A 25,651-nucleotide genomic window follows, 5' to 3' on the forward strand; every position below is an offset into this window, starting at 1 on the left:
CCTCCGCCCCGCCGGTGGAGGGAGCCGGGCGCCGGGGCGCGGGAGGCGGGTCCTGTCAGTGGTCTGGGGCGGACCCTCTCCCCGTCTGCACCAGGAGATTGGTGGAGGCAGCCTCCTCGCGTGGTTGCCGAGAGCCCTGAAGAGCTACAACCCCCGCCTCCACGTCGGCGGCCGATCAGCCCCTCGGCCGCCCGAGGTGAGGGCGGGAGGACCAGCGCGCCTCCCTGTCGCGGACTTGTCACGAGTTCTAGGCGACTTTCGTCCTCCGGAGGCCAGACCCGCGGGCGGCCGCGGCGGGCAGTGTGGCCCTCGGCCTGATAGGACGCGGTCCCTGCCTCGCCGGTGTCGGGTCCGGTGACGCCCAACGGCGGGGTCGAGCCGAATTCACACGCAGACAAGTGGGGCGGAGCGGAATCCGCGGAACCGAGCGGAGCCGAGCGCGTAAGTTCTAGCGGGGCCGAGCGGAACTTTGCCAGCAGAGTGAGGTCGAACCCCGCCGAGCCGAGCGGAGCCGCGCAGAACGAGGGGGTCGAGCCGAGAGGGCCCGAGCGGAGCCGAGCAGGCCCGAGAGGGGTCGAGCGGAGCCGAGCGAGCGCAGTCGAGCTGAGCCGAGTCCGCCCGAGGCGCCCCGAATACCTCGGTCGGCGGTACTGGCGGCCGCCGCCATGAAGCGGGACCGGCTCGGCCGCTTCCTGTCGCCGGGGGCGGCGCGGCCGCGCGGGGCCTCGGGCGGCGGCCTTAGCGGCCGAACCCGGGGCCGACCCTCGCGCAGCGGCGCACCAGGCGTGGACTTGGCGGCGGCGCGTCTCAGCTGGGCCCCGGCTCGGGCCTGCGCGGACGCGGGCGAAGACGGAGCGGACGAGGCAGGTGGGTCGGGCCGCGTGGGCGAAGCGGGCCGGGGTAGCGGGCGGCTCCCGCCCCCTTGGCGCGGTGATCTGAAGCGCAGAGGGCCTCGGGGCCCGCGGGACGCGCCCGGCCTTCTGTCGGCTCGCGGGGCGGTGGTTTTCGGCAGGCCGGCCACGCTCTAGGCTGCTAGGTGTTCAGTGCTCAGGTCTTGACGTCCGACAGCTCCGGCCTTCATTCCTGCTCGTTTGTGGTGCTGGGATTGAACCCAGGGGCGCTGTACCACTGAGCCACATCCCCAGTTCCTTTTGCTTTTTGAGACGGGGGTCTTGCTAAGTTGTTGAGGCTGCCCTTGAACTTGGGATCCGCCTGCCTCAGCCCACCGAGCCACTGGGATTACAGGTGTGCACCACTGCTCCAGGACCTGCTGACCCTTTGTTCTGTGCACCCTTTAGATAACTCAACCACTCTGAGCCTCAGGTTCCTGTTGGTGAAAACTCATCCAGAAGGTGTGGTAGAACCGCTTCATTGTGAACTAGTTGACCCCCCCTGGCTGCAGCTGCTTAGGCTCACTGCAGCAGTGTACTTGGGCTGTGTAATAACTTTGCCCTTCTGAGAAGGCCTTTCTGTGCCCCCTGGTTTAATCATGGGGGCAGGAAATGAGGTGACACCCTCAGTTGGCAGGCAGGAGACACAGGGATGGATGGTGTGGGCACAGCTCCTTCATTTCTAGAGCAGGAATGAAGCTCCACCTTTGTGGAGGCATTTGGAATTGTTGAACCAGTGATCTTCCAAAAGGCTGGATGTCCCGCTGAGCCCAGTGCCTGAGGCCTGAGGGCTCACACGTCCAGCCTGAGACCTGCCTCTCACGGCCCCAGAGGGCACTTCCCCCCAGGCTCAGATTCCTCAGAGCTTCTCCTGTGCCTGCACAGCTGCCAGGCTTCCTGCTGACGGTTGACATTGCTTTGTCCAGGAACAGGCCGGGCTCTGGCCATGGGGCATTGTCGCCTCTGCCACGGGAAGTTCTCCTCACGGAGTCTCCGAAGCATCTCTGACAGGGCACCTGGGGAGAGCTCTGAGAGACCGTCCCCAGGGGAGCGTGTCTTCATCAGGGACTTCCAGCGATTGCTGGGTGTGGCTGTGCACCAGGACCCAGCCTTGTCTCAGTTTATCTGCAAGAACTGCCACACCCAGTTCTACCAGTGCCACAGCCTCCTCAGGTCCTTTCTGCAGAGAGTCAACGTCACCCCGACAGGCCATCGGAAACCTTGTGCAAAGTAGGCTCCCCCGCCCTTTTTCAGTAGTGGGCATCAATCTAGGGTTTTATCCACATGCTAGGCAGGTGCTCTACCATTGAGCTACAACCAGGCTCAGTTGCCTCATAGTAGGCTTTTTTTTTTTTAATATTTATTTTTTTAGTTGTAGATGGACCCAATACCTTTATTTTATTTACTTTTAATGTGGTGCTGAGGATGGAACCCAGGGGCTCGCCCATGCCCGGCAAGTGGTCTACTGCTGAGCCACAACTCCAGCCCTCATAGTAGGCTTTTGTTTAGTCATTTAGGGGATGTTCAGGGATACAGCATGTCATAGGAAGTGCCCAGGGTGCTGGGTGGGGTTTAGGGTCAGGGAGTACCGAGGTGGGAACCTTTGCAGTGGGGTGGGTAGGCAGTGCCTGGCTCTGCAGAAGCCAGTGTAAACAGGTCCTGGTACTTCGGGCACCCATGGGACCCACAGGAAAGCTGCAGAGCTCTGCCCAGACTTCAGCTTTCCCAGGTTCTAAGAGCAAGGGGCAGCCCTGGGAAGGAACAGGTTTCCCAGCAGAGGGTTTTCAGCGGGAGGCAGCTGGGAAGGTTTGAGAGATCCGAGGCTCCTACAGAGGGAGCATCTGCTTATGGCCACGCTGATCTCTGCAGGGTTGGTGCTCAGTCCCCCACAGTGGCAGAGGAAGGAGCTCGTCTGGGTAAGTCTGCCCCTGGTATCAGGGTGGGCTTTCATTTGGGCCGGGAGTTGGCCTGTATGGGGCTGACATCTCTATTGACTCTCCTCAGTGGATCTGATCACCTCGAGCCCCCGGTGCCTGCACGGCTTGGTGGGGTGGGTGCACGGACATGCGGCCAGCTGCAGGGCCCTGCCCAGCCTTCAGAGGACACTGTCCTCCGAGTACTGCGGCATCATCCAGGCTGTGTGGTGCTGCGATCAGGGCCACGACTACACCATGGACACCGACCCCCGCTGCAGAACCCTCTTGCTGGACAGTGCACTGGCAGTCCAGTGGGCCTGGGGCCAGGAGACGGCCCCAGGGCTCACCCAGAACCAGGCATCCAGCCCCCCTGGGGTGGCCCTTCAGCTCTCCCAGGGCAGAGGGACCACAGTTGGGGCTGAGACCAAGATGCCACCCAGCATGGATACATCCTCACCTCCCTCAGATGGCAGCCCTGTGGGGCCTGGGCCAGGCCCCCCACCACAGCCCAGCTTTCCCCCCTGCGAGGCCCCAGGTAGGAGGCACCTGTAGCCTGTGCTAGGCTAGGATTTTGTATTCCCTAGTGGGGCAGGGTCTTCAGCTGAGAGCAAACTTCTCCACCATCCTGGGTGTTGGTCGTGGTGCGGGGAAATGGGGGTGACGGGAAAAGATGTGGAGCCAGCCTCCATGCTTCTTCCTGGGAGCAGGTGGGCACCCGCCTGTTTGGGCTTTCCGTCCCTTCCCAAGTAGGCTTTGCTCTAGCAGTTGTCGTGAAGTTTCTCATCTGTTGTCCAGTCTTTCTCCAAGTCAGTGCTCAGGGCAGAGAGCACCAAGGGAAAGGAAGATAATGGGGCCCTTGTATATGGGATGTGGGGGAAGAGAAGCTGCTGCTTTGGGCCAGCTGCCTGTGACTCCCTGGTGTGTGGCAGCCTCTGCTGCTGACTGGCTGAGGGGAGCAGTCCTTCTGTGGGGCCCAGACCCCACTTGTGTGTGGTGCAGCTGCCCCTACACATTGTGTTGGGAGGGCCAGTGTTAGCTTCCTGTCGACCTCTGGTTTTCTATGGGTACCTGTACACCTCTCACCTGTGGGCACTCAGCTGGCTCCTATGTGCAGGTCCTCAGTGGGCCTCTAAAGAAACACGACCACCCAGGTGGCTCAGCTAGGGACACGTGGACGGGACAGCACAGCTCCCTGGAAGCGCTATGGGGGCAGAGCTGAGTGTCACAGGCATTTCAGAGTGCTTGATTTGTGAACTGTGCACAGGTGTAGTGGCATCCGTAGTCCCAGCTACTCAGAAGGCTGAGGTGGGGGAATCGTCTGAGCTTGGGAGTTTGAGACCTACCTGGGCAGCACAGCAAGACCCATCAAAGCAAAACCTGAAAACCAATATTCTTAGAAATGTCCCCAAAATTCCAACTGTGGGTCAGCCACCTGGATTGAGGGCCTGAGCCTGGGAGGAGGAGTCAGGCTTGCTGACAACCATCTGGGAGGTTCCTACACCTCTGGACATGGGGTTGGGCTAGGCTAGCAGGGGGCTGAGGCCCGAGGACCCCAGGCTCTTTGGAGGCAGCTGCAGCACACTGCCTCCGAGTGAGAGCCTCTGCTGCGTTGGTAACAGGAGCCTGTTCTTCACTTCCCAGGGCAATTGGGTGAGAAGCAGGTTCCGTCTTCAGCCTCGGATGATCGGGTAAAAGACGAGTTCAGTGACCTTTCTGAGGGGTGAGAGAAGAGTGGGTTTAAATAGCCTAACATTTCTCCTTCGAAAACCAGACTCAGCCACCTGAGGGGCTGTTGCCCATGCCTGGTGGGCACTCCCTGCCTCCAGGGTTAGGAGAAGAGGCGAGGCCAGGGCAGCTTTCAGGGTGTCTTGATTCTGACTGGGGACCTCCTGGGTTCCAGAGGCCCCTGAACCCAGCATAGCTTCCCAGGAGCTAGGGCAGTTCCTAGCCCAGGGCAGGGGGGAATGTCCTTGGTTAATCTGCCTCCTGGCTATTTTCTTCTTAAAAGCTTTAGCTTTCTGCTAACCCAGGTGCCACTAGAACAGCAGGTGCCACGCACTGCCCTCTGTGATGGGGTTGAGGCTGGAGAAGGCACTGCTCAGGTTGGGCTTGTGGGCCTCCCTTGGAAGAAGTGCTGTCAGGGTCTCTCAGCTCTGGGCTGAAGCCCACCCCCTGCCATCCTGCCCCATAGCCTTGGTGGGGGCCCAGATGCATGTAGTCCACATGGGGAAGGACGGCCAGTTTTTGGTTCTCCTCCAGTGAGGAGACTAGATGTGGCTCAGGCTCAGCTGCTGGGTGGCCACAGGCCTTCTTCCATATATGCAGGTGGCAGCCTGGGGGAACATGATGGGCTTTTTAGCCTGGCTATTTGCTGACCAACAGACCAAACAGTGATTTGTGTTTTAAGGTGAAGGTCACAGATCTAACCTCTGAACTTGGGAATGGCTGAGAGCAAATCTGTCAGCTACATAGGTACAGTAGTGAAGCCACCCACCATGCAGCCCACCTTCTGAGTCTACCCCTCATGGGCCATAAAGAAGCCTTCTTCAGTCTGGGGTTCTGGCACTGGAGAATATGACTCGTGGGGACTGCTGCCTGAGCTCAGTGACCCTGGCTTGCCCTTCCTGTAGGAAACGGTGTTGGAGATGGCTGTAGATTTTTAGACATTTTCAGGAGAACTGAAGTGGGCCATGGGGTCTCTGGGTGTCTGGAGATAGGCCTGGGGTCTGTGGCTGGCCCATAGGGGACTTTGCTGAAGGCTCTATCCTCTCTCCTAGAGACTTCCTGAGTGAGGATGAAAATGACAAGCAGCAGAGTACACAGTCCTCCGACGAGTCCTTTGAGCCTTACCCAGAGAAGAAGTAAGGGTGCAGCCCTGCTGCTGGCATGGGGGCTGGTGGGTGGTGAGTGGTGGGTGAGCCCAGGTCTGCACGTGAGAGAGCCATGCTTCTGTTGCTCCCCTGGCCCCATCTCTCTAGCCCAGCAGATGTGGTTTCTGAGTGACCAGTAGGCTGGTTTGAAGGGCCAGACAGGCAGATGAATCTGTGGAAGGAGGGTCCCTGTGGCTGCTGGTTGGGGCTACTGATAAGATGCAGCACTGTTCCTTAAGTGCATGCCACCAGGATACCCATCTCGATTGCTTCCTGCTCCCTGGGTCCTACTTCTAAGGCCCAGGGACCCAGCTTGGTAACCACTCCCAACTTTGACTCTGGCACAGAGGTATAGTGTTTTTGTTTTTTACTGGGGATTGAATCCGGGGGTCAACCACTGAATCACACCTCTTCTATTTTTTTATTTTGAGATAAGTTCTAAGTGGCTTAGGGCCTTGCTAAGGCTGGCCTTCCACTGTGATCCTCCTGCCTCAGCTTCCTGAGTCACTGGGATTATGGGCATGCACCCTGTGCCAGGCTCTGGTACTGTTTTGTAGCTGGGCATCCCACAGCACTTAGCAGCCAGCTGATGCCTGACCCAGTCATTGCCCAGAGAGCAAGCAGCTCTGAATGCCACACAATCAGCCAGGAAAAATCCTATAAGAGACATAAACTTGGCTTCCTTTTTCTCAAGAAAGTTCTGACATTCATGGAAGGAGAAATAGAGGAAAGTAGGAGGACAATCAGAATCAGAACACTTGACCAAGCCTGAAGTGCTTGGGTAGGCTAGAGCAGGCACAGCTGACTGGGGCCAGGTGAGTCTCATACAGGAAGCATGGCTGGGGTGCAGCCTAGAGCTGCCATGAGGAGGCCCTGCTTCCTATATAGTGGCCTCTATAGGCTGAGTCTTGGCTCACACCTGGAGTTTGCTGGGCACTGGTGTGGCAGGGCTGTGGGCCAAGAGGGACAGGTGGGTCTCCTTTCCAGACAGGTTTGGGAGGGGAAGTGCTCTGCTGGGGTCCTTGCTGCTGACACCCAGGTACACAGACACACACTTTGGATTGGGACGTGGTAATATCCTGAGGCCTCTAGTAATACGGGCTATTTAGGTGGAAACCACTGCAGGAGATGAGAACAGGACATGGCCATGGTCCTCTGCTAACCATGATGTGCACGGACCTGGAGGCCACTTGACTCCTCAAGTGGTAGCATGTGAGCTCCAGCTGAGAGTCTGCAAAGATAAGGCCTTGAGCCCGCCTTGGCCCAGGCCCTGTGCCTTCTTCACAAGTGCTCCTCCTCAGTCGTCTCCACTTGGACTCCAGACAGTCCTGGCCATCGGGGTCCTCAGCCTGGAGATGGGTCAGAGCACAAAGGTCCTACCCAGAGGTCAAAGCCAGGACCTGGCCTGAGGGGACGGAACAGCCGAGAAAGGGGAGGTGGGATGTTCATTTACCAGTGAGCTTCAGAGACTACAGCTTCAGGAGTGAGTGGTCTGGTGTGGGAGGAGATGGCCTGTCACTGACAGGAGGGGGCCACCCTGCCCAGCAATGGGGCTGGCCAGGAGGGGACACTGGACAGTTATCAGGGAGATGGAGCAGCCTGCACATCAGCAAAAAGGCTCCCTGAGTACACTTATTTAAACCTCTTTTAAGTGTACAGTCCAGCAGTACCAGGTGCAGGCATCATCATCATGACTAGAAACTACCTGCTGAGCACTGCCTTTGCTGCTCCCTGCCGTGAGCCCCACCCCTTCTTGCCCCCAATGCTGTGTGGCTGAGCCGCACTCACTGCAGGGACACACTGTCTGGCTGTTGGGTTTTGTGTGGGGTCGTGCTGACCTTTCAGCTGTTGTCAAGGACGTTGTAACACTCATCAAGTTCCTGCCGTTGGCCCTTGGGGGTGTATACCTAACAGTGGAATTGGGGCTTTTTGCTGCTTCATGTGTAACTCTGACGAGGCGCCCTTGTTTTCTATGGGGGATGCACCCTTCAGTCTGTATGGCAGTCATCCTTGCCACCCTGCGCTTTCCTGGGTTTTGTTCATTTGCAGATGGTGTGAAATGGCTTCTCTTCCTTGTGCATGCAGTTGCCTGGTATGACTCCAGGATTGTTGGCCATTTGCAAGTTGTCTTTGGAGAAATCTTATGGGGGCTCTTAGTGGGGATTGAACCCAGGGGCACTTAACCACTGAGTCATCATATTCCCAGCCCTTTTTTATTTTGAGACAGAGTCTCACCAAGTTGCTGAGGCTGGCCTTGAACCTGTGATCCTCCTCCCTTAACTGCCCAAGCTTCTGGGATAACAGGCAGATTTTGCCCATTTTTAAACTATGTTTGCTGTTTAGTTCTTCATGTATTTTGGATATCAAATCCTTACCAGATGGGTGGTCTGCAAATACTTTCTCCTCTCTTCTCTTTTATCTTGGTAGTACCTATCAATATACAACATTTCAAACTTGACAAAGTCTAATTTACCAGTTTGGTTGTCTCTGTTTTTGGTGTCATATTTAGGGAGCTACTGCCAAATGCAAGTTTTTTTATGATTTACTGATGCTGTTTTACTCTTAGATTAGGTCCTGATCCACTTGAGTTGATCTTAGTGTATGACACCATGTGTTGCAGAGGTATTCTCTCCTCCCTGAACGGTGCTGGCACCTTGTTGAAAAATCAGGAGGTCCTGTGTGAGTTCCCTGTTCCAGACCATTTGATTGGCGTGTATGTAACTGTATTCAGTAACAGTTTTGTCTGCCAACTTTTTTTTTTTTTTTTTTTTTTTAATAAAGGAAGAATTAAGACTGCCTATCTGTGGAAGTTTTTTGTTTATTTTGTTTGGTACTGGGGATTGAACCCAGGTGTGCTTAATCACGGAGCCACACCCCCCCCCAGCCTTTTAATCTTATTTTTCATTTTGAGACAGAGTCTAGCTAAGTTGTTAGTGCCATGCTTAGTTGCTGAGGCTGGCCTTGAACTGTGATCCTCCTGCATCCTGCCTCAGCCTTCCAAATAGCTGGGATCACAGTCATGCATCAAATGTAATTTCTTTTTTTTTTTTTTAAAGATAGAGAATTTTAATATTTATTTATTTATTTATTTTAAAAATATTTTTTAGTTATACATACACCAAATATCTTTATTTTGTTTATTTTTATGTGGTGCTGAGGATGGAACCCAGGGTCTTTCACGTGCGAGGCGAGCGCTCTACCACTGAGCCACAACCCCAGCCCAATATTTATTTTTTAGTTTTCGGCGGACACAACATCTTTGCTTGTATGTGGTGCTGAGGATCAAACCCAGGCTGCATGCATGCCAGGCGAGCGTGCTACCGCTTGAGCCACATCTCCAGCCCCTGCCAACTTGTTTTTGAATCAATCTTGGCTATTTAGTATTCCTTAAAGTTCCATGTTAAATTTTAGATGGGTTTCTCCACTTTTCAAAAAAAAAAATCTCTTTTTTTCATTTTTATTTTGCAGAACTTGGGATTAGACTGGGGTTCACCCATGCTTAGCAAAGCTCTCTACCATGAGCTACACCCTATTTTGGCTGTGGGTGGGGACAGCAGTGGAGCTCTGTGCTGGGGGGAGATGATTGGCTCTTTCCACGTGTGTGGTCTCTGGCTATAGCAGCTCTGGTGGATTTTTAATATGCAAGTATTTTGCCTTTGGTTAATTTAGTTCCTAATTATTTTATTTACTTTTCTTTCAGATTCTGGGGTTGAACCCAGGGGTGCTCTGCTACACCTCTAGCCTTTTTAAATTTTTATTTTGAGACAGGGCCTCACTAAGTTGTAGTGGCAGGTCTTGAACTTGCATCCTCCTGCCTCAGCCTCCTGAGTTGCTGGGAATCATAGGATCACAGGCGTGTTTGAGTTTTTTTTTGTTTTTGGTATCACATCATTTTATTTCTTTGGTTTTCAACTTCCTTATTTCACAGGGCAAATTTAGGGCTGGGGTTGTAGCTCAGCAGTAGAGCGCTTGCCTAGCATGTGGAGGCCCTGGGTTTGATCCTCAGTATCACATAAAAGTAAATAAATAAAATAAAGGCATTGTGTCCAATTACATCTAAAAAATAAATATTTTTTAAAAATTCAGTCTCCCACCTTCCTAGCTACCTTGCTGACCCTTACTGAAGATGACTCTAAGAGGAGGCTCAGCAGGAAACAGGGAGTCCAACAGCCAGCCAGGCTGAAAGAGGCTGTGGGGGCCTCCAGCAAAAGGGTCAGATCTTCCTCTCATCCCTTTCCACACTCTGCACCTCAGTTGCTTCAGGTTCAGTTCTAATATTATTTTGGAAACAAATTTGAGTAAAGACGGTCCCATACTGAAAGAAACTGGTACAGATGGCCATGCTATAACACTCCTCTTTCCCCCAGGAAAAGCTGAAAACAGCTTTTGCTAACACCTATAACTCTCTATACACCCCCAAAATACAGCTTTAAAGCTTCCAACACCAGCAAGGGGGCCTGGCCAACCCACTTAAAGTCAAAACAAAGACAAAACAATAAAAATATGACCAGCCAACAACCAAAAAGAACATCTGTGCTCCTGCAGCTTTCAACAAGGGAGCAGGTGGCTGAGCCAGGAAACACAAATATGCTCTTGGAGTCAGGATAGATGCTATTAAAGGGCATCCTGGCCATGCCAGGGGATGTCTCAGGTCCTCGACCTTCTCCAAACTGGTCCCCGTCAGCCATGAACCAGGGTTAGGCCTTCATAGAAAGAGCACTGGGCTTGTACTTGGTTCTGTACCCTGCAGGTCCGTGTGCATGCTGGTGCTCGACCCCTGAGCTGCACCTTCAGCTCCTTTGTTGGTAATTTTTGTGAAGGGTACTCCACATATGTAGCCGTGTCACCTGTGAATAGTTTATCTTCTGTTTTTTTTCTTCTTGCTGAGTCTCTCTGCATAGGACCTCTATAGTGTGTTCAAAAACAGTGATGACATGGGCATCTTGCCTTTTTCCTGATGGTAGAATTTTAGCCCTTTACTGCTGAGCATGGTGCCTGCTGTGGGTTTCCTTATCTGGGCCCAAAAGGAAACAAGTGTCCTGCACCTTCTCCTGATGCCCCTGGGACACCTGCTGCAACCTGAAAGCACCATCCCATGTGTTCTACCCCCAGCCACAGGTTGAACATACAGCCCCCTCTAGACTCTGCCCTTGCTTTCTGGGCCTGCCTGTTAGGCTCTGGAGTGTCCAGAGGTGATGCTGAGCTTTTTTCTGGTGTGAGGTTGTGGTAAAGGGACCAACCCTCCATCTTCTTAGCTTTGTTGTCCACATCTGCAGACAGGCTTTGGCTCTGAAGATGCACCAGTTGGTGGGGAGACACCTGCTTTCTGCGTCTGCACCGTCTCCAGAGTGGTGCCAGCTTTGGGGGCTACTAAGATGGGCTCCAGGGCAGCCAGTTGGCCCAGAAGCAGCGAGGTCACGGGAGCGGGAGGAGGACCTGGGGTCTGAAGAGAGGCACGGAACACCGAGGACTGTCAGAGTGGAGGTCGGACTGAATCGGGGTGTCTTTTTTCTCAGGGTCTCTGGTAAGAAGAGTGAAAGCAAAGAGGCCAAGAAGGCTGAAGAACCAAAACCTCGAAAGAAGCCAGGACCCAAGCCTGGGTGGAAACAGCAGCTCCGCTGTGAGAGGTGAGGGGCTGTGGTGCGGGTGCCGTGTTCCTTGGGGCAGCGCCTCCACCAATGCTGTGCCTTGCAGGGAGGAGCTGCCCACCATCTACAAGTGTCCTTACCAGGGCTGTACAGCCGTGTATCGTGGGGCTGACGGGATGAAGGTGAGGAACAGCTGAGGGGTGACTGAGGTGTGGCAGGGGTTAGTGTGAGCCCTGTCCCGGAGACCTGTGTAGAGCCAACCCTGAGCTCAGAGACGCTGCCTGTGGGCTGGAGAGGAGTGAAGCTGCAGCTGGGGCTGGGTGTAGCTCAGTGGCAGACACTGCAAAAGGCCTGGTTCCATCTCCAGCACCGCATGAAGGAGGGGGTACATGGAGTGGTTGGATCTGCCCTGCTTCCAGGAGGGCCGGGCATTGTCTGCTGAGGAAGTGGGATGTGCTGCGACGTGGGTTGGGACTTTGAACAGACCAAGCAGCCAGAGTCCTTTGCCTGCACCCTCCTGCAGAAGCACATCAAGGAGCATCACGAGGAGGTGCGAGAGAGGCCCTGCCCCCACCCCGGCTGCAACAAGGTGTTCATGATCGACCGCTATCTGCAGCGCCACGTGAAGCTCATTCACACGGGTACGCACCTACCCTCACAGGCCAGACTCCCAGAGGTGTGGTCCAAGTTTGGGTGGTGACCATGACCATGGCTGGGCACCCTTTTAGGAGGACCAAGACTGTGTCTTGATACTAGATGGCCTTGCGTGCTCAAAGGCTACTTGAGAGGTCAAGGTGAATCTGCACACAGGAGTGAGTGCCCCTGCCCTTCTCCTGCAGGACCCAAGCAGTTGCTAGACTGACAGCATAGGAGTCCGGCACCCTGCCCCCATGGGTTCATTGTTATAGAACATTCTACCATTCTGTGTACCTTGTAGAAATGTGAAAATCAGGTACAGGAAAGGCATTGAACCTCCTCCCTGCCACCACCACCCCCCTCAGCCTCCTCCTGCAGAGGGCCCACTAGGTTCCCTCAGGATCTCACTGTCCTGAGCCTGTGGATCCCTCCCGACAGGTGCTGTAGGAGTTGTCCCCAACAACTGAGAGCTCCATGCTAGAACTCTGAACACAGTGATGTGACTGCCAGCTCACTCACCACGAAACCCATCCATGTGCCATTTCTTTCACTGGACATTATTTCCAGATTTTTTCCTGCCCTACACAATCTGTGTGTGTGTGCGCGCGTGCACACGCACTATGGACTGAACCCAGGGGTGCTCTATCATAAGCTACACCCCCAGCCCTTTTAATTCATTTTGAGACAGGGTCTGGCTAAGTTGCCCAGGCTGGCCTCAAACTTGGGATTCCGGGATCCTCCTGCCCAGCCTCTTGAGTGGCTGGAATTGTAGACTGTACCAGCAGTCAGCCAGATGGTATTTGTTTGTATCAGGAAAACACCCATCTGTGAACAAGGCCCTGGCGTGGGCACACAGTGTTTGTGCCAGGTTACACACCACAGGGCTGATGTGTCTTGGGGACCCATGCTCACTCCCTTTCTGGTCTCCAGAGGTACGCAACTACATCTGTGATGAATGCGGACAGACCTTCAAGCAGAGGAAGCACCTTCTTGTCCACCAGATGCGCCATTCAGGAGCCAAGCCTTTGCAGTAAGTGTGGGCTGGGTGCTTGGAGGCTGGGACTGGTGTGCAGCCTCCCTCACCTGCCTCTGTCCCCAGGTGTGAAGTCTGTGGGTTCCAGTGCAGGCAGCGGGCATCCCTCAAGTACCACATGACCAAACACAAGGCGGAGACAGAGCTGGACTTTGCCTGTGACCAGTGCGGCCGGCGGTTTGAGAAGGCCCACAACCTCAATGTGCATATGTCTATGGTGCACCCTCTGACACAGACCCAAGACAAAGCCCTACCCCTGGAGGCGGAGCCACCACCTGGGTCCCCGAGCCCCTCTGGGGCCATGGAAGGCCAGGCTGTGAAGCCAGAGCCTACCTGAGGTTGGCAGGTGGGATAGTGGCACTTAGAGCAGCTGGAACTCTGCAGGTGTGATGTGGGGTCTAAAGACATTTCCACGTTCTCTAACTGGGGCACAGCTTTGCGTGCTTCTGGGAGTCCACGCTGCATCCCTGCCCCACGTGTATAATCACGTGTCAGGCAGGCTGGAGGGCGCCTCTCTCCCTTGGCTGGTCAAGGGAGCTTGAGTAGCGTGTAGCCTTTCTGTCACTCTGGGACCAGCAGCTTATTTTCCAAGTACTGAGCTACTTGAGGCCAGACAGATGATGAGTAACCGATTCTTTTTCCTAACTTCTGCAGCCAAGGAGATTTGTAACCCATTTTCTAGTGCAACAAGAGCTTCATGTTATGCTTGCAATAAATTATTTACAAAGGAGTCAGGCTGGTGCACTGAGCAGAGTCCAGTCAGAAGAGACGGGGCTCCTGGTAGAGGTCAGTGTCAGGCACAGCCCGCTGCCTCCTCAGAAGGGCGCTGCTCACCTCAGGGTCCCAGTCTTCTCGACCAGCCAGCAGCTGTGAGAAAGGAAAACACTACTCAGGTCCCACAGCCTGGGGCTGAGAGGTGAAACCAGACCCAAGGAGAGGGTCTTGGGTTACCTCTGCCATGTTTGAGGAGCCGCTTTTCAGGCACTGAGGTATTAACTGCAGCAGAAAAAGACGAGCTTCTGTGATCAGTTGTACAGAGTTGCCCTAGAGAGGACAGTCAGATCAGGACACAGTGGACCAGGACTGGTGTGCCACCTCACCCCACCGTTCCCTGGCAGGAGCTGTTCTCACAGGCTGGGGAGAGGACGGGCCCTGGAGCTCTAGTCTCCTGCTGGCCGGAGCTGACACAGCCCTGGTCTCCCCATCCATGAAGAGCTGGACCAGCTTGAGGTACATGTCAACAGCAACACACAGAAAGGCCTCTTCCCTAATGATGGCGTCGTCTTTGAAATGGGAGAGAAGACTAGAGATAAAGAGAACATGACACAGACTACGTAGGTTAGTGCAGAGAGTATATCCACCCGTCTGTGGCACCAAGCTGCAGGCAAGTGACCCTATCTGGTGGGATTCTAGGGTGCCTGGGGAAATGCTGCTCCCTCTGACCCACCAGGCCCCGGGACCAGCCCAGCAGGGGGGTTACCTGTAGAAGGCAAGAGGCAGCAGCTTGGTATGCTGGTCTGGGGCCAGGCGGAGGAGAAGGTGCCCTAGCCCCGCATCTGCAATGCCAAGGGGCCTCAGTCAGCTCTGGGAATGCCTTGGGGACAGAGCTGTCATGCACTCTGGGAGTATGTCTGGATGCAGGGACAACATGAGGTTGTGTGGCCACGCTGAGGACTCCCTTCCCCTGGGTCTGGGAAGACACCATGTGGGGTGATGTCTGCAGGCAGGAAAGCAGACACCCTACACGTGGTGTACTGAATTTGCCACAGTTGAACCAGTTGTAAATTTAGCAAGAAAACAGCTTGGAAAGGGAGCCCCAAGGGCTTATTCGTAACCATTGGCTGCTTCTGAAGAAATGACACGGCTGTCACAAACCAGACAGTGGCCAGCTTACCCGTCTCCGTCAATCGGAAGAGCACCAGCCAATCCACCCTCCGCCTCTGCAAACACTCAAGGACTTCAGCACAGGTGTCCACAGCCTTCGGGGGGTCAACCGTGTCCTGTGACCAGAGAAGAGCCCCAGGAAGGGCTGAGCATGGCCCCCCGTGTGGGCTCACGAAAGCACTGCTGCACTCATGGGAACATGAGGTGAGGGGCAGGGAGGGGACTGGACTTTTTGCTCAGTTGTAAATTGGTGACAACCTATAGAAAGTGTCACACTGGAGATGCCCAGAGATCCAGGGTGTACTGTCTGACCCCTGGGGAAAGAGGGTACCTCAGCTGGAAGGTCACTTACGTTTGGGGTCAGATGTGACGAGAGCAGGTCCATCAAGGAAAAGAAAAAGAGGGGAACCAGTAGCTGCAGATGACAACAGGTATGGTTAGGCACGCAGGTCACAGGTGTCCCAGCCCTGGCAAAGCAGACCTGCTCCTACAGGTGGGCTAGTCTTGGAGCTTCTTGAAAACTACTGCTGAGTCAATGTAACACCAGGTGTGGCAGGGGACACTGACCTGGCAGCAAGCCAGATCCTTGAGGACTAGGCCCCCTGGCTGGAGGCTGGTTCTGAAGCCACTAAATTGTTTCTAGCCAAAGTACAAGACCTTTAGAAAACGTAGGGTATTTAAACGCCTACGTGAGATCTGTAGCAGAGCCACGTGATGAGGGTGGCACATGAATCGAGAGTCGACTGGGGCTGTGTTGGCCTATGTTGGCTGCTCACCCCCAGCTTGCCTGACACTGGTTCCAATTTCCAGCCTCCCATTCCTCTCTAGAGGAGCCAGGGCTTTCCATGCACACTGCACGGCACTCGCAGCCTATGTGGGTGCTGCTGCTGGGGTCAATGGGCAGTCAAGCTCGATGGCCCAGCAACCAAGGGGCACAAGGCCAGAGTCTGAAAATCCCTATACAGAACGTGGAGCCACCAGCATGGTCCAGTCATGCTGCCTCGTGCTGTGCACTCACAACAGACAGCCTGCAGGGCTGTGGCAAGGCAGAAGCACCTGAGTCATTAATACTGCACGTTGGCTAGTTTCATTTCAAAATAAAGGGATGGAAACCTCAAGATTTTCCCTGGAAAAGCCACATCCACTGGCAAACCCTGAGAAATGCCCTGATTAAAAATGAGCCTGCTAGAAAAAATCAGCCCCGCCTTGCCTCCTCTCTCTCGCAGTCCAGCTTCGGCCACCTGGCACCTTCTGTCTTGACTTTTTTCACTGCAAAGTGCAACGCAGCAGCTGAAACCCAGGCAGGGTTGGGTGCAGGGGAAGTCGAGCCAGGGGCCAGGAAGCTGGGACAGAGAGATGTGTCATCGCTGCAGCACAGAAACAGCTTTCCAAGGAGGATACAGAGGAGCTCAGGTCCTCATATGCAAAACCTGGGTTGTGCATGAGGCCCTGGCAGAGCAGGATGCCAGCCCCACGTGGAAGCGTACCAAGGGGACAGAGCCCGTGCACCAAACCTAACGCCTGAGCCTTGAAGGAAGAGTCCATAAGAACACTGGGAACTTGATGCCCTCTGTCCTCCAAGGAGTACTGGGTCTGGCCAAAGGGATCCAGCTCTATCTCTGGTGGAGTTAGGGTCAGTAGGAGAGTCTCCTTTATCCAGGGGACCTTTACCACTGAGCTATGTCGACAGCCCTTTTTTAGTTCTTTTTAGACAAAGTCATGCTAAGTTGCTGAGGCTGGACTTGAACTTGGGATTCTCCTCCTGCATTACTGGGATTACAGGCTGTGCCACCACACCTGGCAATGAGCCCTGCTTTCTATGTGCTGAGGTTTCAGGCACATCAGGAAATCAAAACTAGTCACCAAGGACCGTGAAGGCCTTGTACCCTTTGGGTACTGGGACCAGTATGTCCTTGGAGGGCCTCAAGAACTGTCCTCAGGAGGTGGACTGCCCTGACTGCCACAGGTCTGACTGAGCTGCTGGGTGGAGAACTGAGCATCAGCACCCTGGCAGTCTGGGGCCAGTGTTAGATGTGAGCAGGAGATGGGGCCAAGATGGGAAAAGCTGAGTTGGGATGAGACCTGCTGAAACCTGTCCCATGAACACTCCTGACCTGCCTGGCTGCTCCAACTGGAGGCTGTTAGCCTGGTTCTCGCCACCCCTTTCCCAGGGACCCTAGCAACTACAACCCAGGATGTCCATGGTCACAACCCTGCCTCATCCTGCTGCCAATGCCTACTTGCTGGCAAACTGCTGGGCTTCCTGCAGCCTCTGCAGCTCAAGGGGCAGTGGGCACTGGAAGCGTTTTCTCCACCGACTTTGCAGTACAGGCTCTAGGCGTGACCACCAGGCCTGAATGGGAAGAGAGCAGGAGAAAACAGGTCAGGGCAGCTCTGCTTGGCCCCACCTCCAGGACCAGAACACCTGTGTGAGGCGCTGTCCCACAGCCAGCTCCCCAGAGCCCTCGCTGCTGCTTGGCCAGCTGCTTCCTGTGCTCACCCTGTGGCTCACGCTGAACAACTTCAGGCACCACCTTATTTACCTTGCTGTGTTCAGGGCAATCCCACGAGGCACCTGTCATCGAGGGCAGGACAGAGAAGGCCCTGCCTCTGCCCCATGACACCCTGTAAGAGCTGGTGCCTCACAGAGAAGGGCTGCCAGTGGGGCACAGCTGCCCGCTGCTCTGAAGTGCAGGTCAGTTGTAGCCCCAGCAGGCAACAGGGGCGGCCTGTGCCGCCCACAGAGCACACAGAAAGCTGCAGCTGAGCCACAACGACCAAGATGGTGAGACACAGAAGGCAAGGAGCAGCAGTGAGGAGCCCTGATGGGCAGAGCCCCACACCCCAAGCAGCCAGTCCTACCAGCGCAGAGGTCAGAAGGATGGGGCATTTGGTCTGGCACCCAGTCAGAGTCAGGTTGGCTGTCAGCAAGGGGTCGTGGCTGTGTGCACAGGCATTCAGGAGCCCCTGCAGCAGAGAACACAGCAGAGGCTCACCCAGGCACCCTTGTGAGCCCAGTTCCTAAAGGTAACCACCCCACAGGAGATCTGTTCCCAGGGACCCTGAGAAGGTCACATGGGAGGTGCTAGGGGAGACGAGTTACCCTGAAGAAATGGATGGTGATGTCGTGGGTCAAGGCGCCTCCCTGGGAGAAGTTTCTCTGTAAAACAGTTCAGCAGGCCAGTGGCAGAGAGAGGGGCAAGACCAGAGTGCAGTGTGCTATATGGTTTAGCTATGAAGCCACACTAGGGACAACTGGCCATCAGCCACAGAAGGCTGCCCTAGTATGCTGCCAGAACCTCCCCAGCTTAGGCCCCTCAAGACTGCCCGCCTGCTCTGGCCCAGACACATGGGCTCCAGGTGGAACTGGGAGCTGTGGCTCTGACTCTAGCTGAGAGTGACAAGGCTACCATTCCACTTCTCTGCTGACCACACACTATTCTCTGTGCTCTTGTCTACTTCCATGGGCTGCTGGGGATAGAACCTAGGGTCTGGCACATGCTAGGCAAGTGCCCTACCATTGAGCGACATCTCTAGCCCTTTTTATTTCATTCTGAGTCAGGGTCTTGCTGAATTGCTCCAGCTGGCCCAGAGCATGTGACCCTCCTGCCTCTACCTCCACATCACTGGGATGACAGCTGTGCCACAGTCTCTAAAGCTGCCACCGCTCTGCTTTCCTGGTCGCCTGCCGTTCTGCACAACTGGAAGGGAACCTAAGCTCAATCTCCAGTCACGTTTGTGCATTGGTCTTTAGGCACAAATGCCGGCTGCTCTCCAGGGTGGAGTGAGCTGGTGATACACAGTCCCAGACGATGGACGCAGGGTGGGCACCACCTCCGAGTTATTGTTAAGATGCGGTGCAGCCCACACTGGTGGATGTCTATCACAGAAGGAGGCAGGTGCCTGGCGGGCAGACTCCCACGGGCCCTGACGTGCACACCTGAGGGAGCGTCTACAGAGGTAACAGGCTATGGAGAGAGCCGCCACAGTCCTCCCAGGAGTTCTTGGCTATCTAGGCACCACGCACCTATGACTTTTGTTCCTTTCCCAGCAGCCAGTGATCTGTGCCCTCCTCCCACCCCTGCCAGCCTATGCTCACACAGCACCTACCAGCTCAGAGTTGACCAAGTGGAAGAAATCCTCGCAGAGGGGGTCGATGGGCTGTCGGGCCTGCAGGCCGCCGACCAGGATGGATGGGGGCAGGCGAAGGAGGAGCCTTGGAGGCAAGGAGCAGTGTCAACAGTGAAGGCAAGCACAGGCGGCAGGCTCAGGAGGAACCTAGCTCATAAGAAGCACCCTGCAGCCTGTGATGCCACCAAACCAGTGGTCTGGTCTGCCACCCCACCCAACGTGCCTTTGCCCTCAACTCCTGCACCAAGCTCAGGCTGCTGCAGTCCTGCAAAACATGCTAGCAAAAAAGAAATTGGTGAAGAGCTGTACAACCATCAAGCAGGAGACCGCACCACAATCCCCACGATGAGAATCAACAAACCACTCAGGCAGTGAGGCACACCCTGAGCACGCAGTGCACCTGAGGAGAAGGCCTGTATCCACAGCACTTCCACCCCAGACCTGCCCTCCCCAGAAACCACTAAGGATGGCCCATCCCAGGCTTGGGGAGGCCAGAGACAGGCGACCAACGGAGAGGAGAAGCTTGGTACCCCTACATGACCCTGCCCAGCCAGGCCTTACCGTCTGCACGCAAGCAGCTCCTGCTGTCTCTGGAGGCTGGTGGCCACACCTGCCCCACCTGCCAGAGGCTGCAGCCGGCTGCGCAACACCGAGAAGACAAAGTGTCCCTGAGTAGCTGCACCCTGCTCCAGCTCCAGGTCAAGAACCATCTCCTGGAAAACAGCAAGGTCAGAGGCTCGGGCACTTGACCTCACTCCAAGCATGAGGAGAGTGGTACACAGAGGCCGCAGACAGAAAGAACCAATGTGGCAGCTCATCCACCTGGAAATCATCATGACTGCAAAAACCACAGGGAAGGAGAGCCTTCACCCCAGGCAGCCGGATGGGCGATTCCCCATTACCCTCTGCCTCTCCACACATGCGTGTGTGCGTGGGGACAGGCAGAGGGCGAGTTAGCTCACAGACTCCGCTGGCCCATGCTCCACCAGCATCATGGTTATGGCCACTTACCTGCCCCATTACGGGGTCCAGGCAGGGTTGGTGGCTTTCTGCTGCCAACCCCCTTTATTTTGGAACATTTCCACAGACTTTCATGACACTGATGCTGTCATGAAATGAATGTTGAGTGTAACTTTTTAAATGCCAAAGGATGCTCAATTCATTCAACCGAGAATCCCACTCTGGAAATGCGTTCAGATCTTGTGCCCTATTCCATTAAAATACGCGATGGCCGGTACTTTGCTCCCAAGAGCAGACCTGACTTCCATAGTTTGGGCTGGGAGCTACATCATCACTGATTGTACAAAACCCAAGTTGTGGCCATCTCCTCTGCTTCTTCCCCCGCTTGCCATGTCTCATCCTATGTCCTCAGGATCCAGCCCAGCATGGGGGCCACAGAGGAAAGGCTCCCAGCACTCTGGTGACATGATCACTGGCAGGCAGGTCTGCCTTGCTAATATGCACTGAGATTGTTTGCCATTTCCCTAGGCCAGGCTGCATGGAGTTGACGGGGAGTCGGGGCTCCTATGCACTAACCAAGCTTCACCCCAGGCCTCATCAGGTGAGAGGATGCCATAGAGGGCGAGACAGGGAAAGCACAGACACTAGGAATGCTCAAGCAGGAGACAGCTCAAGGCCCTGGACACCAGGAGCTTTAGCTCCCTCCAGCTCACCTGCAGCCTGGAAAGAAGATCCCCACTTCCTGTGTGGCCACCAGGGACCCAGCCAGAGCTCTCCAAGTGATTCCAACTCCTTGAACTGAAAGTCAAGCGGCACAGAAGTCTGCTCAGCATTTCCAGCAGTGCTGCAGTGCAGTGCCCACCTCTATCCAGTGCTCGCATTACAATGCTTGATCAACAAGCAGCAAAACTAGCATTTCTTGTAGCCCAAATCCAGCAAGTATAACAAGCAGTACATATCAGGGAAAAGCAGGACTTATCCCTAGAATGCAACACTGGGTTTACATCAAATTCCAGTTATAAAATCACTTACAATTGATACAGAAAGAGCATTCAATGAATTTCACAACTGATCATGATAAAGCCCTTAGATAAACTATGAACAGAAGGGTCCTGGTACCCTTCCTGTGAGGGTTTGTTTCTGGACTCCAGCTGCTGTTGATATATCTGTCTGTCCTCCAGCTCGACACTTTCTCAACATGATGCAGGGCAGCTTGGAAAACACCGTATTTAATTGTAAAGATAGAAGCCTCTCACCACTTTACTACAAGCTCTAGCAAGAGCCATTCAATAAGAGAAAGAATAAAGGCATCCAACCTAGAGGAGTAATGTGAACTCTGCTCACAGACGACATGGCCTGCACTAAATCCTGGGGACCCACACAAAAGTATCAGAGCTGATAAAGGAGTTCAGCACGTCAATATACCACCAGAAGCTGTATTTCCACACACCACAATTAATCCAAAAACAACACTAAGGAACCATTCTGTGAGCACCAAAACAATAAAATACATAGGTACAAACAACCCAGAAAGCATAAGGTTTGCACCCTGGAAACCATAAAATACTGTTGAAAGGAATTAAAGAAGACTAAATAAGCTGAGCTTAGTGGTACACGCCTATGACTCCTGTGCCAGCCTGGGCAAAAAAAATAAAAGTGCTAGGGTGTAGGTCAGTGGTAGAGCTCTGGTTTCAGTCCCTATTATCCCGCAGAACAAAACAGACCTACGTAAATGGAAAGGCACCCTGTGGTCATGGAAGCCTCAGTGTTAAGAGGACAATACTTGCCCAAGCTGGTCTACAACTGAATGCACTACCCATCAGGATGCCAGATGGCCATGGAGAAATCGAGGAGTTGTTCATAAAATTCAGATAGAATTGCAAAGATTGCAGAACAGCCAAAGCAATCCTGAAGAGCAACGAAGCTGGAGGACTCACATTTCCCCACGTCAACACCTACTGGAAAGCTATAGCCATCAGTGTGTAGAGCTGGAGGACAGACAGATACATCAACTAGCAGGTGGAGCTGGGAGTCTGGAAACAAACCCCTCCAATGGGGTGAGAAGTGCCGGGACAGCTGGAGATATGTGACAATAAAAACCCCCTTAATACAGGTACTAAAACTAAAAACAGTTTGAACTGGATTCCATCAAAATTTATAAAACTTTGTGCATCAAAGGACAATTAAGAATGAGGGCATTTACAAGTTGCTAAGAGGTCATATCTAGGGTATGTGAAGACTCTGTACGATGACCCAATTTAAAAGTGGGCAAAAGGGGCAGGGGTGTAGCTCAGCAGCAGACTGCTTGCCTAGGGGACACAGGACATGGGGTTTGATTCCCTAGCATCTGGGAGCAGGTGAGGGATGTGATCAGATGCTTCCCCAAAGGCACATGCAAAGGTGCTCCAAGTTGAGACCATGAGAAACAGCATCTCACGCCCAGAGGAGCAGGCAGGCAGGTGGCATGTGGGAAGTAGGCCCCTGCACTGCAGGTGGGTGCAGAGTGGGCAGAATGACCAGATCACCCACAGCTCCACTCCATACACGCCTACCCAGAAACCTCGCGAAATGCTCATAGCAGCATCATTCCTGAGGGCCAGAATGCAAGCACAGCCTGGCATCCACCCTGCACGCATGCACAAACCCGTACAGGGTGCACCCTCCCTGGCATACCCTGTCATCAAAACTCATGTGTCTGGGGACACTGCTCAGGGAAGCCAATGACACCCAGGACACAAGGGCACACATGCCGCTCCATTTCTGGGACGTTCAGAAAGCAGTTCCACAGCAGGAGGCTGGCTGCCAGGGCTCGGAGGTCACTAGCAGATACTCCCTCACTGAGCTTCACACACACATGGCTGTCCCTTCGAGGGGACAGGACTGACTTGCTTCCACAGCATGGGCTGCACCACCCCAGGCTCTATACTGCTGCCACACTGAGGCACGTTTCCATGCAGCGGCAGATGGCACACGACGGCTATGCCAACTGGACAGCACCTTCATGGGCCCCAGGGAGCAGGAGGGACAGTGGAAGAAACTGTCTGGACTCCATCTTCACAACTAACATCCTTAGATTCACTGCCTACAACCTGGGAAGGAAACTGTCTGCCTCAGGGCCTCTACACAGCCCTGCTGGGCGAGACAGGGTTGGGTGGAACCTGGAGAGTCACTAGCCGCATTCCTGATGACAAAGGGGCTAGAACCATCTACCCCAGGAGACACCTGGCCAGTCCACACTCACTGCTTCAAGAACTGCATGCCAGCCCTGCTACGGGAGGGGGGATTTTCGCCAGGCCACCGGTACCATCTTCACATTGCCGACCCTGCACAACAGGTGTGAAATAGCTGTTCCTCCTGCCACAAGCTGTGCCCTTGGAGAAAAAGCTGACCCAGGATGCCTCACCACCTTCTGCCCAAAAGGGTTTTGTGTAACGTGATGGACTGAGTAGGGAAAGTACATTCTCAGAACTGCCTAAAAGTCAGATGCATTTGGTGTTGTGTGGCTGACCTTTGATAGAAGTCCATCAGCACGTTGACCAGAACTGTGCACGCCACCTGCAGGTCTCCATCACAGCCTCCTGAAGCGGAGGGCGCAGGGAGGTAGTGCTCATAGATCGCCCACTGGTGGAAGTCCTGTCTGCAAGTGAGTGCTGATGTCAGTTCTAAGGAGGAGGAAGCAAGTCATGGCCAGTGTTTCTTCCTAACCTGTACCTGGGAAATCTGAGTGATTGCTGGGAACACTGGAGGGGCTGGGACTAACAGTCTCAGGCACACACTTCAGCATGGCCTCATGGAGGCCTGACTACCTGCCAGGCCAGGACCTGAGGCTGCAGGAAAGGCATAATCTCAGGGGCAGATCCACCCTTGCAAACTGCTGCCATTGACCAAAGTCCAGACGGGGTGTTGTCCTGCAGCCTGACCAATGGCTACACACCCAAAAGATGTGCAGGCTGAGTCACCAAGGATGTGTGAACTTCGCCCACTCTTCTTGCACACACAGATGTGAGGTCTGTGTTCAGACTGCAGGGCAGTTGACAAAAAGTGCCGTGGCACTGTGGGAGCCAGCAGGGCCTCCAGGAGGTGGAGACCCATCCCACAACCACACAGCTGCAAGCCTGCAAGTAGGCCAGGGCTTTGCTGTCTGTCGCCCACACAGAGCCGTATACGCATCACTCGTGTGATTAAGAAAGGAGCCAGGTGGGTGGTGCACACCTGAAAACCCAACTACCCAGGAAGCTGAGGCAGGAAGATGCAAGTTCCAGGCCAGGAAGACCAGGTCTCAGATAAAAACTAAGCAGAGCTGGATCCAGCTCAGTGGTAGAGCACCCCGGCTCAACCCCAGGGCCACACATAGAACAGGACATCCAGGAACACGTCTGAACATAACCTCCAGGTAACAGAGACCTAAGGGTTAAGATGAGGTTCTTAGGAACCCTCACACCAAGAAAGTGTGGTCTGCCATGTTTGTTTCCCATGTCCACTGCAGCGGAGGATAGTGTGAGCACGGGAGGGAAGACTCTCAGAGCCAACTAGTCACGGGCCTGGCTGCAGTGGCATTTACCAGTGGTACTTTACACCCAGCCTTTGTGGTGACGACAGTTTCCTCTCTGTGCCTTAAACTCCATACTCTCAAACCCAAGTCCTTCAACAAGCCATTTATGTGCCCAGAACAGCAGGCCTGGCATGACAGTCTTCAGCCCTGGATTTGCCCAGCTTGTGGTACTCCCATCTCAAGATGGCACATGCCCAGAGCCACCCTTTCCCCGGCCCTGCCTTGGCAGTGCTCATCGCTACTTCCAGTTCACCTGTTGTCACTAGGGCACAGCCTGGTCAGGTATGCAGAGCCCTCTGTGCACCTCATGTGCCCTGTCTGTACACAGGTGCCATCTTGGCAGGCTCATCTGACACACTGCAGGCCCAGCTTCTAGGAAAGTCTGCCACAGAACAGAAGCTCAATAAATGCTTCTTTTTTTTTTTAAATTTTTTTAATATTTATTTTTTAGTTCTCGGCGGACACAACATCTTTGTTGGTATGTGGTGCTGAGGATCGAACCCGGGCCGCACGCATGCCAGGCGCGCGCGCTACTGCTTGAGCCACACCTCCAGCCCCAGTCAATAAATGCTTCTTGAATGAAATAATTAGAATTGGTGCAGAGGCTACACAGTTAACATGAATGTTGCACTGAAGGTGAAAAGACAAACTTTGGTAGAAAACTGAGGCCATTTTTGAGGAGCTCCCACAGACACTCACCTCTCTGTGTCTGACAGGGCATCAGCTCCAGGTTGGATTTCCAGTTCCAGTTGCAGCCAGTCCCCAAAGGTTAGCTGAGAGACAAGGGTGGTCAGTGCAGGGCAAACTCCACACACTTCTTGTTTTATCCCCAAAACAAAGGCCTGTCTAAAGCCAACTGCAGTTGAAGAGCCTCACAGAAAGGGCCCCCATTCTGTCAAGGAAACACCTGTGCACACTCCATCCCCAAGAGACCCAGGCCTCTCAGGTCACAGGTTCCACACTCGCCTCTTCTACCAAGTGCATCTGCTCCGAGCCCGAGAAGTGAGGACTGGTGCCATGCAGCTCTGATGCTAGCCCTGCTCACTGCCCAGCCCTGAGCCGCTGGCCCATGTGCTGCACCCCCCCCCCCCACACACACACACACACCGGGTGATCAGGCAGAGCCAAGACAGATGAGTTCCTGGCTCCCTGAGCTGGGAGGAGGCCTGTGGGAATAATCACTGCTCAGGT

At 54.4% G+C, this 25,651-nt stretch overlaps 2 protein-coding genes across 7 annotated transcripts in view; one reads left to right on the forward strand and one right to left on the reverse strand.

Moving 5' to 3' along the window:
- Window positions 1-7: 7 nt before the first annotated feature.
- The window catches only part of ZNF276 (zinc finger protein 276), a 38,448-nt gene continuing 12,804 nt past the window's right edge, over window positions 8-25,651 (forward strand). Inside the window, exons 1-11 of one of the 6 annotated variants that reach the window (XM_081273405.1) lie at window positions 8-900; window positions 1,817-2,120; window positions 2,760-2,806; window positions 2,895-3,341; window positions 4,448-4,526; window positions 5,584-5,667; window positions 11,193-11,303; window positions 11,371-11,446; window positions 11,788-11,905; window positions 12,831-12,930; window positions 13,000-13,663. In XM_081273405.1, the coding sequence (XP_081129531.1) occupies window positions 666-900; window positions 1,817-2,120; window positions 2,760-2,806; window positions 2,895-3,341; window positions 4,448-4,526; window positions 5,584-5,667; window positions 11,193-11,303; window positions 11,371-11,446; window positions 11,788-11,905; window positions 12,831-12,930; window positions 13,000-13,270 (1,872 nt within the window). In that variant the 5' untranslated portion in view covers window positions 8-665 and the 3' untranslated portion in view covers window positions 13,271-13,663. Of the gene's footprint in view, window positions 901-1,816; window positions 2,121-2,759; window positions 2,807-2,894; window positions 3,342-4,447; window positions 4,527-5,583; window positions 5,668-11,192; window positions 11,304-11,370; window positions 11,447-11,683; window positions 11,906-12,830; window positions 12,931-12,999; window positions 13,664-25,651 lie in introns of those variants that run through there. The other 5 variants (XM_081273400.1, XM_081273402.1, XM_081273401.1 and 2 more) reach the window with 5 other exon arrangements.
- Window positions 13,666-25,651, reverse strand: part of FANCA (FA complementation group A) — a 38,401-nt gene continuing 26,415 nt past the window's right edge. The window contains exons 27-41 of the mRNA XM_081273396.1: window positions 25,160-25,233; window positions 23,417-23,545; window positions 20,622-20,706; window positions 19,510-19,661; window positions 18,928-19,033; window positions 17,921-17,977; window positions 17,680-17,784; window positions 17,058-17,170; window positions 16,028-16,160; window positions 15,170-15,232; window positions 14,828-14,933; window positions 14,414-14,489; window positions 14,065-14,236; window positions 13,885-13,977; window positions 13,666-13,800 (exon numbers count right to left, since the gene is read on the reverse strand). Of these exons, the coding sequence (XP_081129522.1) occupies window positions 13,693-13,800; window positions 13,885-13,977; window positions 14,065-14,236; window positions 14,414-14,489; window positions 14,828-14,933; window positions 15,170-15,232; window positions 16,028-16,160; window positions 17,058-17,170; window positions 17,680-17,784; window positions 17,921-17,977; window positions 18,928-19,033; window positions 19,510-19,661; window positions 20,622-20,706; window positions 23,417-23,545; window positions 25,160-25,233 (1,572 nt within the window). The 3' untranslated portion in view covers window positions 13,666-13,692. The remainder of the gene's footprint in view (window positions 13,801-13,884; window positions 13,978-14,064; window positions 14,237-14,413; window positions 14,490-14,827; window positions 14,934-15,169; window positions 15,233-16,027; window positions 16,161-17,057; window positions 17,171-17,679; window positions 17,785-17,920; window positions 17,978-18,927; window positions 19,034-19,509; window positions 19,662-20,621; window positions 20,707-23,416; window positions 23,546-25,159; window positions 25,234-25,651) is intronic.

The sequence above is a fragment of the Spermophilus citellus genome (genome assembly GCF_964194105.1).
Source record: "Spermophilus citellus genome assembly, chromosome: 18".
Classification (NCBI taxonomy): Eukaryota; Metazoa; Chordata; class Mammalia; order Rodentia; family Sciuridae; genus Spermophilus; species Spermophilus citellus.